The 19,328-nt window shown below is 37.0% G+C and overlaps 1 protein-coding gene across 1 annotated transcript in view; it reads left to right on the top strand.

Annotated features, from left to right (window-relative positions):
• coq8aa (coenzyme Q8A-a) overlaps window positions 1-19,328 on the top strand; it is a 31,107-nt gene that overhangs the window by 5,775 nt on the left and 6,004 nt on the right. Inside the window, exons 3-9 of the mRNA XM_084433213.1 lie at window positions 4,664-5,002; window positions 5,872-5,938; window positions 10,541-10,615; window positions 12,478-12,603; window positions 16,312-16,397; window positions 16,520-16,660; window positions 17,264-17,345. Coding sequence (XP_084289339.1) covers window positions 4,664-5,002; window positions 5,872-5,938; window positions 10,541-10,615; window positions 12,478-12,603; window positions 16,312-16,397; window positions 16,520-16,660; window positions 17,264-17,345 — 916 coding nt within the window. The remainder of the gene's footprint in view (window positions 1-4,663; window positions 5,003-5,871; window positions 5,939-10,540; window positions 10,616-12,477; window positions 12,604-16,311; window positions 16,398-16,519; window positions 16,661-17,263; window positions 17,346-19,328) is intronic.

The following is a 19,328-nucleotide window of genomic DNA, read 5'->3' as shown; positions in this document are numbered from 1 at the left end:
ATGTCGTTGTAAAATAGGCAGTGTACTTGCTTGCACCTGTGACCATGCATCAGTTACATTCTATATGAATTATTATGCAATTGAGGCAAGTTGCTACAGACCATTGCAGATGTAAACAGTCTATTGCTTCTGAAGTTTTTGGATAATAATAATTTATATTACTTTGATTATTATTTACACTACCGTTCAATGTTAGGGGGTCAAGATTTTATTAAAAGCATTTAATAATGCATTTAATTGATCAAAAGTGACAGGCATTTAAAGTGTTACAAAAAATCTGGGTGGGTCTCAGTCAACTCTCTAGTTCAGTAGTCAGGGCACTGATTAGGGAGTCGGACATTTTAAGGGCTGTCAAAATTGTGAAAACATTCCAGTGCACTGAAACATTCACTCCCTAACGTGAAAACCAGGGGCATCGATGCTCACTAACGGAAGTTCTGAAGCGCGAAACATAAATCACGTGAGCCAACTCACTGCACATAATGACATGCGAAAGATACAAAATTCAAAATAATATTTAATTATATTTCAGCATAAACAAACATACATTGCTAGTAGGGATGTGCACGAATATTAGAATTTTCGAATATTCGATCTGTATTATTCGAAAAATAAAATACTAATTTGAATTTACTACGTTGCTTTTCTGGCCGTTAATGCAGTCCATGATAAATCCCAAGCACTAACTCGCAGTTATAATTAAATGCACTGGGTGGCGCTGTGGAGCGTGTTGATTGTATTTGATCACATAATGTCGTCGTCTGCCTCGCGAAGTTTGGAATTACTTAACGTTAGATGAAAATGATATTACAAAATGGAAGTACTTTTAATCAAATTAATTAATGAAACTGAGTTATCATAACATAACCACCACAATGAGAAATCGCATGAAATCCAAACACCAGTCGACTGAGGTAACGTTAAGACAGCTGTCCATCACTGTATTGTAAGAAAACACTCATTTTACCTGGTCAAAACAGCTCTGTTTTCAGCACGCCGTTTAAAGGTTGTATCAGTGATTTCAGACCCCCCAAAATATGATCACATTCATCTAATCTTTCCTAACGATCCGCTAGCTGCCCGCCCCATAAGCATGCCGTCAAAAAAACGCGTCTCTGTAGGCAGCCTAGGCTTTGAGATCTGCACACAAAAACAATTGGTTTCACCAACCACTCAAAACCAAAACAAATAGTGTTCCAACCAATCACCGACAGGGGGAGGGTGTTGTGAGGTTTTGTGCTCGTGCACGGCTGCACGCGAAGTCGGAGCTGAAGAAGCTGGCTCAAAACCTCACAACACCCTCCCCCTGTCGGTGATTGTCTTTAAATGATAATGAGCTTTGCTCACCCCGCCCCTCTGTTCTGTGGGCGTTTTGCCACAACAACACACGTGGAGTGTTGCATTGACAACAGTTGAGGGTAACGTTATATTTTGAAGAATGGCAGCGGGAGTCTCTGAGGACACTGTGCAACCGTATCAATTTGAACTGGAGTTGGAAAACAGGACGTTTCTGAATGGTTGGTTAACGTAATGTCACTTTGATCTATCTTTGTATGTACTGGCAGGGTAACTGTTAGAGTAGTGAGATACGAACGCTATGTGTTTACTGATGTATACGTTAGTTCAGGGATGTCCAATCCTGCTCCTGGAGGGCCACTGTCCTACAGAGTTTAGCTCCAACCCCAATTAAACACACCTGAACCAGGTAATCAAGGTCTTTCTAGGCATTCTAGAAACTTCCAGGTAGGTGTGTTGAGGCAGGCTAGAGCTAAACTCTGCAGGACAGTGGCCCTCCAGGACTGAGTTTGGACACCCCTGCGTTAGTTCATTGACAGATTGATGTTACAGCTAATGGTCATGAAAAACTTTTTTTCGGTAAATGTAGGCTTGTCCGTGATGCGTAAAGTTATCTATGCAGTGTTAGGTACAACTGTCAGGGCTGAAGCACTAACATTTTACTGATCTGTTTAAAAAAATAACCAGTCTGTGAGACTGTGACAGTCATTAGGCACATAAACAACACATACTCAGACAGGAGCTAATACCTTTTTCAATGTTCTCGTTTATAAAGCAGTCTGGTGAAATGATTTGCGCAAACATGAAAGCATTGCTGTTGATCGTGGGGAATATTCCCTTCAAAAACAAAACTCAGCCACTGCGTCTTCAGCGGTTCGGATTTAGGAACATCAAAATGACTGCTGTGTTCCTTATTGCACCCAAGTACAGAACACCACAATCGCTTAGACGCCATTCTGCTCATAGAGAGTGCTCCAGCGTATCAACAATGACCGCGCAGACTATGATTGACAGCTCGCTCACGAGCAAGGGCGGGTCTGTGTTGAAACGCTGCTGTCAATCAACAATCGTGGGAGGGGCGTCGATTTTGTGACGTCACAAAATCAAACGGCTTGATTTGAGAGAGGGGAAAACATATAAGGAGATAAATGTTTTTAAATAATTTTATGATGTTTGTGTACAGGCACTGCCAACACACATTTCAGTACAATCAACTTGTAAAAGTGCATGTACCATTATATGACCCCGTTCTTGGGTGTAATAACGAACACAGCAGTCATTTTGATGTTCCTAAATCCGAACCGCTGAAGACGCAGTGGCTGAGTTTTGTTTTCGAAGGGAATATTCCCCACGATCAACGTCAATGCTTTCATGTTTGCTAGAATCATTTCTCACACCAGACTGCTTTACAAACGAGGGTCAGTATAAAGCTGGTTTTGCTAAGAAGCTGCTCCTGAAAAAAGGATCGGTACCAACTATTCGTGTTCCTGCTGCACCTCCAGCAGAAGAAGTGAGTGTAACGTTTTATTAACCTTTATATTAATATTTATATTAATCTTTGCAAATCGCTTGCACGCTTCACTATGAATGCGGCTAAGGTTTACACTCAGGGTACATTGCGGCATGTTTTCTGTGTACGACGTTCTCAATATAATTCATAATCCCACGTTTATAATGAACAACGCGTTATGGTTATTGTGTTAACAAACAGTGTACGCACAGAACAGAGGGGCGGGGTTAGCAAAGCTCATTATCATTTAAAGACACATGCACTTAAACGGCGTGCTGAAAACAGAGCTGTTTTTGACCAGGTAAAATGAGTGTTTTCTTACAATACTAATGAGAATTTTTAATTAAAGTATATTACAAACTTTTAATTTAGACCCTAAGGAATCATATTAGCTTGTACAAAAATGCCATTATATGACCCCTTTAAATGCTTTTGTTCTTTATATTTTTTGTTTACACATTAATGTTTTCAACTAAAAGCAAACCTTAAGATATATAGTAAGCTCGATGTGTATATTGCCTAATTGTAAGCTTGTTTAGAAATGGTGACAAAAACGTAAAAAAAGCTTAAACTTAAAAAATAACGTCTTTCTCGTTAAACGTCATTTAAATTAACGAATATTCGATTTTTATCAGCCCAAATATTCGAATACAAAATCTTTGAAAAAATGCCCATCCCTAATTGCTAGACAGGCTATGAACATAATCTAGCTAACATTTATACATTGATTTACGGCTGAAATGTTGCACGTATATGTAACAAGCAAAAGTATGTAACATAATGGTCTTTAAATAACATGAACAAATAATGTCAAAGATATCAGTTCTGCTGTTGTTCCTAAATACTAGTGGTGATGTTGTACATTGAGGACGTTGTGATGTCGCCAGAAATAGAGCCATCAATGTCCCAATGTGTAGTGAGCCATGGTCCTGACTGTCCTTACCAGAGCTTGACCTCACAATATACTGTTTCACAACAAAGGGAGCTGATTGAGACGCACCCTCTACTTCAAATAAATGCTCCTCTTTTGAGCTTTTCTATTTATCTGAGAAGCATGTATCATAGTTTCCACAAACTGTTTTCATCATTAATAATAATAAGAAATGTTTCTTGTGCAAGAAATCAGCATATTAGAATGATTTCTGAAGGATCATGTGACACTAAAGACATTATCTTATTTTACTGTATTTTGCTGTAAATGCAGACCCCAATTTTGAATGGTAGCATATAAAATTTATTATAACAACAATTAAAAATGTTGCTATAATAACAAGTTACAACAATATATATTATTGTCATCATCATCATCATCATTGTTATTATAATTTTTTGAACATTGGTAGCCTTTACTATATTGTTTTTAGAAAAAAAACAAGGCTTTACCATGACTCATGGTAATATAGTTATGTGTTATTTCTTCATTGATAGCTGTATGGCTCTGTGCAATTCGAAGCGCTCTATAATGGTGTTTGGTTGCACCTCTGTTGTTCTCCAGTTTCTATTCTCCACAACACATCTAGGGTATAATAACTTCAACAATACGATTATGCAAATGAAATTTAGGCCTACCTGGAGATTGGATTACTGCCTGGGTTTCCAGAGCATAGGAGAGAAGGGTGTGCTGCCAAGATATTTGTGCTATCAAAGCCTCTGGAACTGATTGTGCATTTCATAGTGCTTTGAAAGTTCCTTATCAGAAAAGCATACCTCATCTCTTATTATAAAATGTATTACATTGTGTCCCTTTAGTCATGACTGTATTCACAATATAGGATTCATTTAATTTAATTTATTTTATTTCAGCTGTGGGAAAGCACATGAAATAACCAAATGATGTTCATCTACTTTATTTTTTAGGAGTTCACAGGCGGCCAGCAGAGTGTTTCTGATTTCAGCACGGACGTGGACTCCAAGTATGACTTCACAGCTTCAGAGGAGAACTCTGAGAGTGCAGCACACGGAGGTTTGGACAGTGATTCAGTTTTCAGGGACGCTAACGCAGGTGCTGCTAGCACATACAGCCAGGCCACAGGGAAGTCAAACCTGTTCAAAGGCTACAAGGACCCTACCAGCCAGTTTACCGGACAGACGCGGTCGTATCACCAGGATCACTCTTCAGTGGGAGGCATTACGGCTGAGGACATCGAGAAAGCCAGGCAGGCAAAAAGAGACGGCTCCAAACCACATAAACAAATGGTACAGGCGACCTTTTCCAATCCCTCATCACCCATGAGTAACTAGCCATTTGTCCCACCTATATATGTCATTCCTTACAGAGGATAATAATAGTTGCAATGCAATTTGTTTGTTCCCCTAAAGTTAGAAGTTGGTTGCAGATATAGACACTTAGGCCAAAAAAATAAATAACTTCATTGGATTTTGTCCCATTAAATGTTTTGATTAGTGCAGTTTGCTGCAAAAAGAACAAAACAATTTGGCTGGACATTTCAGTGGGCTCATCCCTTTTTTCATTCCTACATTAAATCTTACTATCAATTGCTTGATTGGCAAAGAAAGCTAACAAAAGCATCGACAAAACACCATTTTTGAAATATTATGAGTTAAGAACATTAAAAATCAGGGCTCGACAATATGGCCCGGGGCCAGCATGAACGACGCTCGGGACAGTTGGCAGAACAGTCACTTACCCGATCTGGCCAGTGCTGCATTGTCACAAAGGCTTGTCATTTGCACGTGCTTTCAAGCCCTGCCAATCTAAATACTCAATCACAAGAAGACGCGTCGTCTTGTGCTTGAATGGACATATTCTCAAAGAATTGCGTCAGAATGCCCGTATTGGCGAGTATCCTCGTAAACAGTCAGTTACGTAAAACGTTAAATAAAACGCATGTGTAACACTGTATTGGATCTGGGCATTTGCTCTTAAAGTGACAGCAGTCTTATAGAACTAGTGAACATTTTGGCAGGGCCAATAGAAAAAACCCTTAGCATTGAGCCCTGAAAATCCTACATTTTGTGTGTCCATTAGTTTTAAAAAGGATATTTGTAATTGGAAGCACATAACATAATGACGCACTCTAAATGCCTGCTCTTTCCCACTGTAGCTTAGTGAAAGAGCGAGAGAGCGGAAGGTACCGGTCACACGGCTGGGGAGACTAGCGAATTTTGGAGGTAAGGTTATTGAAAATATTTTTTATGTATGTACACTTACCTTTCAAAACTTTTCAAAGAAAAATCTGTTTAAAATGATGTACATTCTCTTGGGATTAAGTGGTCTGTTATCAGTAGCCTATAAAATGGCGTTTTATTATACGTGATTGCCTCATGTGGGCAGACAAATTATTGCCAGTTGAATATTTTACACTTGGTAATTCTCCTGTTACTGGACTCTTTCTATTGAGAAATAAATGAAGCATGAATGAAAGTAATTAGGCCATTTCTACAATGCCCATGGTAACTGAAAACCTTTTCTTTTGCATGGTGCATCCAATCCAGCGAGTGGGTACCTCTTCAAATGTGCTATTTTGCACTGTGCTGCCACCAAATCTATTGAATTTAGTACTGTACATGTTGTCTAATGCATCATTACTTTAGTTATGGATTCTTAAGGCCATTTTTTGGATTGGTATATTTGGCTTTCCTGGTTGCTGTCCTTTCTGGCATTGTTATTCGTACTCTGATCTAATGCCTGTTTAAATTAGCTGCTTCTCTATCCTCATACAGCATGTCAGAGCCAGATTGAGGGCTCAAGGTTAATCTGCATGTTGAACGGTAATATCGTAGACTGCGGCTGCCGCTGATTTGGATTATGGGACAGAGCTTAACGGGTCTGGGAATGTGCATCACCTGTTTCCCCTAAGATAGAGCTTCCCATTCTGCTCTGGCGGTGTGTAACTTTACACGCTTTTGTTGTTTAAATGACAGTGTACTGGTTATTTCTCAGAGGACTAGTGCTGAATACAGTTACAGGGAGTGAATGGCTAGATATAGACGAGGGTTTGAGCGAAAAGTGCTGTCACATGGGAAAATTAAAGGCTAGCGGTCATAGTAGCTCTCTGTCTCTGGTTCGCTGCAAGCTAGTTTTCCACTGACGTACACTAATTGAGACGTTAAAACATGCATCTACTATCATCTGCTGTTGGTGTGTGTGCATGCTGGGTGAGTGTCTGTTATCAGCTTGAACTCTTATCTACCACCGTTGCAAGAACACATCTTCAGGCATCTGTTTACTACAATCTCATTGGTATATACTTGCAGTGACCTAGGGTGCTTGGATTCAACATTCTCTGAACCACCAAAGCATGATGGGACTGTGTGAATTTATAAGGGGAATGTGTTGACAAGTCTTTATGTGCTCTATAGGGATCAAAGCTACCGAGTCTGTTCAAGAGGACTTAAGTTTTATGTGGCATCCAGTTTGCAAGACTGCATGTAACATGCTGTTAATATTATATTGTGTATAAGCAAATTCAACAGCCATAAACATTACTACATTCTGAATTATTGTTCAATATTAAAGCAAATGTTTTTCATTATTAAACATTTACATTTTAGTATAATTTTATTATTATTATTATTAGAATTAACAGTAATGTAGCAATAATAATAATAATGTATCTGTTGTTATTTTATTTATCTATAATGTATTATTTTATTAACAACAGCAATGATAATAATTATAATAGTAAGAAATGATATCAGATTTAAAGTATCTATGTTATTTGATAATTATTAAGCATTTGTTTTAATAATGAACAATAATTTAGGCCTTAATGTTTATGGCTGTTGAATATATATATATATATATATATATGTGCACCAATATAATATATATATATATATATATATATATATATATATATATATATATACATACATACATACATACATACATACATACATACATACATACATACATACATACATACATACATACATACATACATACATGCATACATGCATACATACAATTTGTTTGTGGTCTTATTGTGAATGAAATATTGGTGCACATTGTTCTAAATAAAAAATAAAATAAAAATTAACAAAACTAACCTGGTGTAAATGGACCATTTCACGTTCTAATCCATTTCTGACGGATAAAATCAAAATCAAGTTCGGCCCCTAATTTTTTTTTTTTTTTATAATATATATTTTGTTTAGTCTAAAAGTGTGTCATATTACAGAATTGAAGTTATTTTGTTTCTCTTACTGACAGTAGATCACTTAAAGGAAACATTGTTTGTGTTGTGATTTATGTTGTTGTCACAGTTGAAGTAGTTTTGTGATGTGCGTCTGACCTCTGTCCTCACCTTGACCTCACTCCTGGACATGAGCTATCCAGTTCAACTGTTTTCTGGCTCTCTTCCTCTAGCTCTCGTTGGATAGTTGAAGATAGTGATTCATTGCATCCAAGAATAGTATCCGTCACTTTGGCAGTCTTTCGTGTGGTTGCGTTCTTCATCTCAATTTTAGTGACTGTAGATGTCCCTTAAATCAGTGCCCTAACAACTGTTTTCACGCAGCATGTTCATTTTGGTGTTTATGTTCAGAAGCATACCTCTCTGTTTTCGTAACATGAGACTTGGGCCCGTATTGTCCTTGGTCATGCTATCAGGCAAACTTGTCCCCAACCGTTTTAATAGTTTACCTTGTACTTGTTTTTGATTGCTACGTTTTTTTCTGAATTGTGTGGTCACATGGATTAGTCTGTATGTGCACAATGGAATGCAAATGTTAAGTGTTTAAAAAGAGCAAATGCAGTACAATGCATGTGATGTTGCAGTGTTTGAGTACCCTGGCGTGGCCCCTTGTGTTTTCCTTGAGTCCTTAAACTCCTGCAGGCATAAAGAGACATAAAAACAGGAACCTGCTTAATCATCAACCTAGAACTTCCCCAGCAGGCTTGATGAAAAACTTAACCAGGATAAGAATCGGCATCAAACTGCGTTTCTGAAATGTGTATAGTGTATCTGAAATGTGTACAGTATATATATATATATATATATATATATATATATATATTGCCTCTGAGACTAATTTAGGAGCACTTTAGAACAGACAACTCTATAGATGTACTCTTGATTTTCTCAATCTAGATACACTCTAGATTTTCAGTACTGCATGTACTAAAAAAAAAAATAATAATAATAATTCGCAGTACTGAAAATCTAGTTTGCGCAATAGTAGTAAATAACTTGTATTGTCCCCTTGGGGCAATTGGGTTTGCGGCGCTGTCGCAAGGCACTTCATGACAAAACATCAGACATATGACACAAACAAATACAATACAATGCAATACACTATAATACATTATACACCCTTGGGTTTGACCAGGCCAGCTGGACATCTAGCTTATTTGGACTGATTTAAGGCTTTTATGGCTTGTGGTACAAAAGAAAATTTGGATCTGTTCTTGGTCATAAGGGGTGGACAGAAACGACGCCTAGATGGCAATAATTTAAAATGAGATGCCAACGGGTGTGTGTAATCCCATACAATGTTATTGGCCTTTTTTACCATTCTGTCTTTGTAAATGATTGTGTTCAATGCTTGGTAATGTTATCCCAAGTAACTTGCTGGCAGTAGTAACTGTTTTTCTGATTATCTTTTTCTGTGATTCAGTGGCATTTCCGAACCAACAGATAATACAGCAAGTTCAAACACTTTCAATAAAAGCAGTATAAAACATTTGAAGCATTTTGTTATTGACATTAAAAACAAGCAGTTTCTTTAAAAAATACATTCTTTGCTGTGTCTTAGTGTGCAAAAGATCAGTCCATGAGTAATAATAATGGAATAATATATATGCATGCATAACATTTTATAGAGTTGTCTGTTCTAAAGTGCTCCTAAATTAGTCTCAGTTTGTGTGTGTGTATATATGTGTATATATGTGTATATATATATATATATATATATATATATATATATATATATACACATACCTGAATGAAAGCATTTCTTGCCAGCTTAAACTGAGGCGTTTAGTTTCAGTGCTTGATTTACAACTGACTTGATACCCGTCCTAAATTTCTCAAAAGCAGGAGGGTTGCATAATCAGAAAATTACATAACTATTGAAGAAGATTGCACCAAAACTCGTTATTGATTCTAAGCTCTACCACAGAAAAAGTGCTGACCACAGTGGTTGGGAAATGCTGTTTCTGACGTTTCCTTTTTGTCAGGTTCACATTATACAGCATCAGTGTTGTTGTGGGTATTTTTCTCAAAGCAATTCAAAAGACAGATGTAAATACAGCTCTTTTTGTTCAGGGTGGAGGTGCTGTTTAGAGGTGTAAGATAATAACTGTTTCAGTATATTTAACTTCTGTAAATTTATGGACCATTTCCTTATTTCTTCTTTTTTATCTTGAATGTACTAATTGCTTAAAGTCAGCTTGAAACGGAAGTTGTGAGTCTCTTCCCTGTTGTGACTTATATCCAAGTGAAACGGCTTCTTGATCAACAAGAAATGTAGGGTAGGACTTGATTTTTTTTCAATCATCAAATGATTGGATGGTTTTGTTTTGCTATGGCTGTGATGTCATCTGAGTGACAGGTTGTCCCCCCTCGCGCCAGTAAACACATCATCAGAAATAAGAAGAGCTGTTGCTGCAAGAGGGAGGGGAATTTATTTTGATTTAAAGATTACAATGACTCATGAGTTTTAAAAAAAACAATGTGCACGGATAAATAATTTATAATACTGCAATATTCCATAAAAAACAAGAATTGTCAATTTTGATTTCATGGTGACTTTAATAATCTCTTGCAGGTCTTGCTGTGGGTTTGGGGATTGGAGCTTTGGCCGAAGTAGCAAAGAAAAGCCTAAGATCAGAGGATAAGAATGGTAAGACAATTATATTCAATTCTACTACAGTTTGGATCAGGACAATGTATTCATAATTATTAGTCATTAGTCTATTTGATTGAAAGTGTCTTACTAATCAGGCATAGCATGATTACAAGTGATAAATCGCATGCAGTCAGAGTTTTTTTGTTTGATTGTTTTTGCACTTTAAACCATTTCATTAACAGAGAGATCGTGAGTGAGGAGATTGTGGGTATTTAAACTCCAGTTACAGATGGAGCACTACTCACCACAACCCACAATAGCCTAGAGATCATAACCAATGTGCATCATTAGTAGAGATGAAAAAATCTTTCCTTCTTTCGTCCTTCCTTTCAGTACAAGCAGTACTAAAAATCTAGTGTGCGTATGGAATTATTTACTCTTAGACAGGTGAGCGCTATTGCTCTTTTGACTGTCTGTGTTTGCTTTAACTAGAGTGCATGTATAATAATATACGCATAATAACATTTATAAAGTTGTCTGTTCTAAAGTGCTCCTAAATTAGTCTGAGAGGCAGTTTTAATGTTGAGACAAGCCATTTTTGCAGCACAGACCATACAGTATTTATACGCGTCTGTGTAATTGATATGAAAAATTGGCAGTATATTATTGAAATGTATACTGTTCTTAAAAGTGTGTCCCTCATTATTGAAATGTTTAACTTCGTTCACTACTTGTGATTGTCAATATGTGCACTCCTCCCATCATCCAGGATCTCTCAGCTCAACTTCAAATCTTCTTACGCCTCAGAAAGAGCTTTAGTCGGACATACACGCTGCCATTGTTGTTTTGCGATGTTTAAAGGCAACGTGAAATGTGAATTCGCAGCACGTCATCATTTTTGAATTTGTAGAGCGTTTTTATGTTTAATGAAAGATTATGAACTTTTTTTATTTTATTATACATTTTTGCATCTGGCAAACACTTTTATCCAGAGCGACTTACATTTGAATTCAAGGTACATATTTTATTGTTTTAATGCGTCCCTTTGGTCGTACCCTAATCTTGAATATTGGGTTACAGACATTGCAATTTTTTTAACATCTTATTTAGTTTGGTGTTTGGATCTACTTTGTCATCTTTTGACTCCATAGGCATTAGCAGCTCAAAATGTCATTGAAATAGCATTATGTCAGTCTGGCTGCATATTAGAATTAGAATCAGAATCAGAATGCACTTTATTCGCCAAGTGTGCACAAGCACACAAGGAATTTGGTTTGGTTTCCTGGAGCTCTAAGTACTTGCAGTATGTAACACAGTAAAATGGAGATACATAATTCAATATGTGGTATTAAAGAAAAAACAACATAATATACATCTATAAAAATTAAATGAGTAGGAAAAAATTAAGGGAAAAAGGAATGTACATATAGATGGTAAGTAGAAGGACTATGTACAGATATACATATTAAATAAGTACTGTATATACCACTGTATAAATGTAAATGTGTATTTACACGAGTTATTATTGCCTAATGTCTTGGTGGCATCAACACCATATGGGAACTGAGAAAATGTGCAAATGTGTTCTAAGGACAGCGGCCTGTAACTTTATCTTATCTATGTAGATGCTGGATAATTATTACCTTTGACCTCATCATCACATCCAGGAATAGCTCTAATGTCCTCACAGAGATCATGAAGTCATCTAATAGTTTATGGGGTTTTGTTTACATGAACAAATGGTTCTCAGCAGCACAGATTATCTTTGTTTCAAATGGCACATACAGTGGTTGTCTGAGACTTTTGGACCTCTTTGTATAAAAAAGTGTTTATTTGTCCCATTAGGCATTGCTGTGCTCAGTTTTTTAAGTTGTATTTTCTGTTGAAAATGTTAACAGACTTGTAATTTCACATAGGTGATAAGAAGGCAGTTCTGGACCAAAGCCCCTTCCTTTCGGAGGCCAACGCGGAGCGTATCGTCAGGACACTGTGTAAAGTTCGTGGGGCGGCCCTCAAGCTCGGTCAGATGCTCAGTATCCAGGGTAAGAGAATGCTGTTTGTATAACAAGCTGCCACATTAAGGTCACTCCTCAAAGATTTGTTAGGACCAATAAGGCGCCCTCCATGACTGACAATAGCTCATAACCTGCGGCTGATTTCTGTTTTAAGTCATGGCCGCTCTCAAGTTAGGCTGGTATGTGATCTTGGCCTGTCTCTGTTTTAAAGCCTGGTGATGTGAGTGACTAGGAACCGCTTACAGAAAGGTGCAGAGAAATTGGAGATGCAGATTATTTCCTCTCTGATATGCAAACGTCTAAAGATAAAATGACCTCAAATGAGCTTCCTGCGTTATTTTCCACACAGCGGTGGAAAATGGATGCTAACTTTTCTGCATGCTGACAGTTTGGGATCCTCGTACACTACCAGTTTAGACATACTTGAGTTTCGTCTAAAGGTTTCGTCTAAAGGTTTACACTATCTTCTAACCAGTTGAGACATAACAAGATAACAGCGACAAGCAATTTGTCTATCCACACTCAAACGTGAAAATTACTTATTGTTTGTTTCTCAACTGCCAATGTTTGAGTTATGGTTAAATGTGTTAATTTGCCAAAGCATTAATTTCTTAATATGCAAATCAGCATATAAGAATGATTTCAGAAGGGTCATTTGACACTATAGACTGAAGTAATGATGCTGAAAATTCAGCTTTGCCATCACAGGAATAAATTACATTTTAAAATATAATGTAATATTTCACAATAATAATATTTATTACTGTCTTTACTGTATTCTTGATCAAATAAATGCAGCCTTGATGAGCATAATGGACTTCTTCCAAAAACATTCTTAAAAAAAATATTACTGATCCCAAACTTTTGAACCGTTGTGTTCGTAGGAACTGACAGTTTGCTTTCCTGTTCATGACTCATGAAAAGTTGCCTGTCATTTCCACACGCCCTTGAATCCACTTCTGTCTGTATTGACAAGCTGTTCAAACATTGTCTAACTTCTTCTGACACAAATGCGCCTCTTCTTTGTGCAAATATGTTGATTATTTCTGGTAGGCATGTGAGGTCATTCTCCCCCGCTCTGTGCGCATTAACGTGTATTGGACAGCCAGAACGAAAGCATCTGTGTCACCCACTCAAGAATGCAGCGCATAGATCAATGCAGCACAGCCTCCCTGCATGACATTTCCAAACCTCGGCCTCTTCTCATGCACTGGCCTCATGCACCGTGTCATTTTCATCAAGATAGACAGGATTTTGTAAGCTGCAGATCGCACGACCGGCAGTGAAGGACAGCGACAGCACTGGCATCGGCGAAGCTCAAAATAAGCCCGCTGCTATGCCAGAAACGTGACCTTTACGCTACACTTCAGGAAGTTCTGAAAGGACTGGCACACACAATCGACCGTCAAGACATGGCTAAACTGTTGTGTACAGGGTCTGTTTTTACAGCTGGAATGGAGAGAGTCCTCTAATGTTTTTAAAAATGTCCATATTATAAAATGTGGAAAAAAGAAATACGTTACCTTTAAAAAGTTTGGAGACAGAAAGCTGTTTTAAATTCATTAAAAGTGACCGTAAAGAAGTTTTATAATGTTACGGAAAGAATCCTTAACAAAAAATGATCACGGTTTCCACAGAAATATTTCTGTTTTCAACATTGATAATAAGAAATGTTTCTTGAGCAGCAAATCAGCATATTAGAATGATTTCCGAAGGATCATGTGACACTGAAGACTGGCGTAATGATGCTGAAAATTCTGAATTGCATCATGAAATATAATCTAAAATAGAAAACGGTTATTTTAAACTGTAATAATATGTCACAATATTGTGTACAGGATCTGTTTCTACAGCTGGAGTGGAGAGAAACATAGTAATAAAAACGTTTAATGGATGTTACTGCAAAATAAACCCAGACAGGGTGGCCTGTATTATTTGTGCAATAATGACCACTGGATTGTACATTTATGCTGCTTATTATATGGTTGCTTACCAAATAAATTAACAAATGTACATGACATTGATTTGAGGTGAAATTAGTTTATTATGATAGACACACACAACTATGTGAGAATTTGCTTGGTTGAGACAAAGGTAAATTATGTATGTATTTTGGGGAATACAAAAATATGAATGCTGCAGTATTGTTCTAATGTTTGTTATTGAACAGATAGGAATTACTGGCACTATGTAGCCCACATTCCTCAGTCACAGAGTATCAGCTCAGAAAATGTGAGGTCATCAGACTAATCTGGGTCAAACAAGTGAACCAGGATAAAAACCATGGCAACTGTAAAGCTTTCCTTTTTTTAAAGTTATGATGTACACAGAGGTAGCTTTGGAAAATCTTTCAACTAACTTTCCTGCATTCTGAAGGAGAGAAGGAGAGGAGCTCTCACTGGGTTCGGATCAAGCGGCTTATTTATCTCTCTCTCTGTCTCTCTCTCTCTAAGACTTGTTTACAGTACATCTGTACATCTGTGGTGTACATCTGTCACAAAGTGACACGAGAAGGAACATGCTCGGTTCCTTCTCGTGAAACCATCTCTAATATCCTGTTTACATGTATGGATTGACGTGCACTGCAACCGAGTAAACCTGTAACATGACAACAGAACAGATTTAGTAAAGATTAAGAAACACAGGAAAACACAGGTACCGTTTATACCTGGTATTTACATCTGTCTCAAGTGATCCAATCATTCAAACCATATTCAAATGTGACCACATTTGTAAAGATTAAAGATTAACAACAGCAAATTGACCCATCAGTCAAGTGTTGTGTGGAAATAAAATAAGATATTACATGTTACTATTACTCTGTGAGGTCAGTAAGGTTTTTTTTTTTTTTTGGTAACACTTTATTTTAAGTTGACGTAGTCACATGTTACTACATGTACTTACTATAGTAATTACAGTAAATTATGCATAATTACAAGTAACCCTAAACCAAACCCTAATCATAACTCTCTATTAAGTACATGTAGTTAATCAATATTACTCAGTACTTATTTAAGTACAATGTAACTGTCACCTTAAATAAAGTTAGACTATTTTAAGGAGTCCGTGTTACGGTGTAATTATACATTTAAGTACTGAGTAATATGAATTAATTACATGTACTTACTATAGGTTAAGGGTTAGGATATGGGTTTGGTCTAGGGTTATACATAATTTATAGTTATTACTATAGTAACTACATGTAGCACATGTAACAAGGACACTGTAAAATAAATTGTTACCAAATAAAGTGAAACCTTTTTTCAGGAAAGACACAAATAAATTAATCAAAAGTAGCAGTAAAGTGTTTTACATTGTTACAAAAATCATCTAGTTCTGTACCTGTATCATGGTGCTGAAAATTCAGCTTTGCCATCATAGGAATAAATTACTTTCTAAAATATATTAAATTAGAAAAAAAGAAAGGAAAAAAAAGTAATATTTCACAGTATTACTGTTTTTACATAATAAATAAATAAATAACGATAGTGAACGATAGTGTATCTATACACTGTTTACAATTGATAAGCAATGTAGCATTTTTCTGCATTAATAGTAATTAGCGTGAATTTCATGTTAGTAATACCTGTAAGTGGCACTCTGTCTCTGCTGAGCATTTGTGATCCGATCACCCAGGAAGGATGTTAATACCAGCTATAAACAGGGCCATTGTTTTCATTTGGCAATAGCATTAGTACTATACCAACATTGTATGTGTGTTTAATAATGTTTCAGATGATGCATTCATCAACCCACAGCTGGCCAAGATCTTCGAACGTGTGCGTCAGAGTGCTGACTTCATGCCCATCAAACAGATGACGGTACATCTACTTAAACTACAACTAAACTAAATATTTTAATGTTTCACGTCAGAAAATCTGAAAAATTCAGTATTTAAAAAAAAAAAGAAAACTGCATGTATGTTGCTGGTTGATCTGTGCAGAAAGCTCTGAGCAATGACCTGGGCCCGAACTGGAGGGATAAACTGGATTTGTTTGAGGACAGACCGTTTGCTGCTGCTTCCATTGGTCAGGTCCATCTGGCCAAGATGAAAGACGGTCGAGAGGTCGCTATGAAAATCCAGGTTAGTTGTGGGCAGAAAGTACTATTTTAAACTTGCTGCCAATCAATAATGGTTTATGGTCATTAAAGGTCGTTTATGAGTTTAGTTCATTTTCAATGGGACCACACAAGATAAAAAGATTTAAGCTGAAGCAGCAGTAGGATATTGTTGCATTCCACACAAAAATCAAAAACAAAGCTTCCTGCCTATCGCATACCGTATAAAATGCCCTTTAAAGGTGCAATAAAAGTCTCCTAACAGGTTAATTTGGAGCACCAACTGCTTGAAGTCCAAGGAGCAATTCCCACTATCAGCTTTTGCAAACAGTTGCAACCATGTTTATGATTAGATGACCTAAATCTATCTGAATGTGTCACCTCTCAACTTTTTTTAGTAAAACAAACAGTTTTGAACTTTTACAAAATGAAGTAGCCCCCCCCAAAGTATGTGCAACAAGGTCAGGGCTGTTTTGCTGGAGGCCACTTGTGTTGCATTTGTTTGCAGCAACCCAGGTGTTCTTTCCCCTGGATGCTCTTACGGTTCGAACATGTTTTGGTTTACGAAATGAACTGCCTCTGCATAATGTTTTCTAAACCCTGTGTAACACACTCTTGGTTCCTGCAGTACCCCGGAGTCGCACAGAGCATCAACAGCGACGTGAATAACCTGATGACGGTCCTGAGCATGAGCAACGCCCTTCCTGAAGGTGATGACCCTATCACTCATGTTTTAGATCTTGAATACATATGATTTATAGAATTTTAGGTAAATAAATTGCTGGAATTGTCCTGGACCTGGAGGGTAGTGCATATGCGTTGACGCAGGCAGCTTGGGTCGTTTCCCAATCCCAAATCTGAGAGTATACACTTCCTGTCTGCTATGTCCTATAACTAAAAACATAAAAGTTTGGGGTTGCTAAGAGTTATTTATTTATTTATTTATTTATTGTTTGTGAAAGATGTTGCTTGCACTCACCAAGGCTGCATTAATTTGATCAGAAATCCATATTGTGAAATAATATTAGATTTTAAAATTCTCTTTTCTTTTTCAATATATTTTATAAAATAAATGTAATCCATTTAGTCACTTGATCCTTCAGAAATCATTGTAATGCTAATTTGGTGCTGAAGAAACTTGGTTGAAAATGGTCGTGCTGCTTAATATTTTTGCGGAAACCGTGATGCTTTTTTCTTCATTTCTTAATAAGATATAGAAAATAAATAGAAATAGAAATCTTTTGTAAAATTATAAATTTCTTTTCTGCCACTTATGATCAATTGAATGCATCCTTGCTGATTAAAAAGAATGAATTTGTGTGTGAGTGTGAGTTTTGACTAGGAATATTTTAAGCTGAAATAATAAACTGATGAAATTGTACTTATTTTGAAACTCTTTAATTGACCCCTTTTTTTCTAAGACCTTGGTGTCAGTGCACTCAGATCTGTTTAGTATGTTTCAAACTGAGAACTGAGAGCTCAAGGCCTGTTGGGTCTGAGTGGGCTGATAGATCTCAGACTGCATGACTGACCAATCAGAGCCCGGTAGCGGCGCGCATGAGCTGCATCATCGTTACAACAGCGTCCACTGCTGCATGATCAATGCTGGTTAAATATTCAGCTGTCAGAGAAGCCTAATCCTCCAAATATAGTCTGAACTTTAATTTGAGCTCATAAATACCACCCCACAGCATTGCCGATCCTTCTTTTTGCCAGAAGAGAGACATGACACACAGCAGAGACCCAAAATATCTTTCATGTCAAGGTAACCCTTGTGAAAAAGAAGTACTCTTTAGCATACTTTTAAGAAAAGTGCATATTATGGAAATAATATACTTAAAGGTGCTGTATGTACTTTTTATTTGACTGTACCGAAGCATTAAAATACCTTAATATGTTTGAAGATAAAGGAAAAACAATGGCCAGTTATTCTACTTTGAAATGTATGTTCCGTGTCGGAATGTCTACTTTTGGACAGTGTGATCCCGCCCACTGCCAATTTACCCAATAGTATTTCGACACCCCGGGTTGCCAGTTGGCGGAAAACACAGCACATTGCAGCCATGGAAGCCAACAAACTGGGTCAGAGATTGCAGATTGTACCCAACCTAAAAAGCCTTGACGTCTATATAAAAACCTCTGTGACCAGAGCCATATTAAAACGCAGATAAATCAACTCTTCAACTTACATTGTAAAGCTTGTCACCTTCCATTGTCAATTGCACTTGACCGTTCGCTTCTGTTGCGTGTCCTCAATCTGGCAACCCGTGTGAGCGTGGAGTCTGAGGAGGAGGGAACGGGGAAAACAACTCTCTCCAATATTTTGAATTTTGGACTGCAGTACCGCTAGCTGTAAATATTACGTACTGCACCTTTAAGTGCAAACTGAATGTAATTGTTTCGGACACTTGATTGCATGTTAATAGCAATTAAATGAAAATGTATTCGTTTAAATTTATATTAAATGCAATTAGTTGAATGTAAGAGTGCTTTTGGACCCACTTAAGTATATCTTTATTTATTATTTCATAATTACTAGTGTTGTCTTTGAAACATGGTTAAAGGGATACTCCACTTTTTTTGGAAATAAGCTCATTTTACAACTCCCCCAGAGTTAAACAGTTGAGTTTTACCGTTTTCGAATCCATTCAGCCGATCTCCGGGTCTGGGGGTCCCACTTTTAGCATAGCTTA

This window comes from Rutilus rutilus, assembly GCF_951802725.1.
Source record: "Rutilus rutilus genome assembly, chromosome: 15".
Classification (NCBI taxonomy): Eukaryota; Metazoa; Chordata; class Actinopteri; order Cypriniformes; family Leuciscidae; genus Rutilus; species Rutilus rutilus.
The sequence above is the reverse complement of the archived record's forward strand: the minus strand, read 5'-3'. Positions and strand labels throughout refer to the sequence as shown.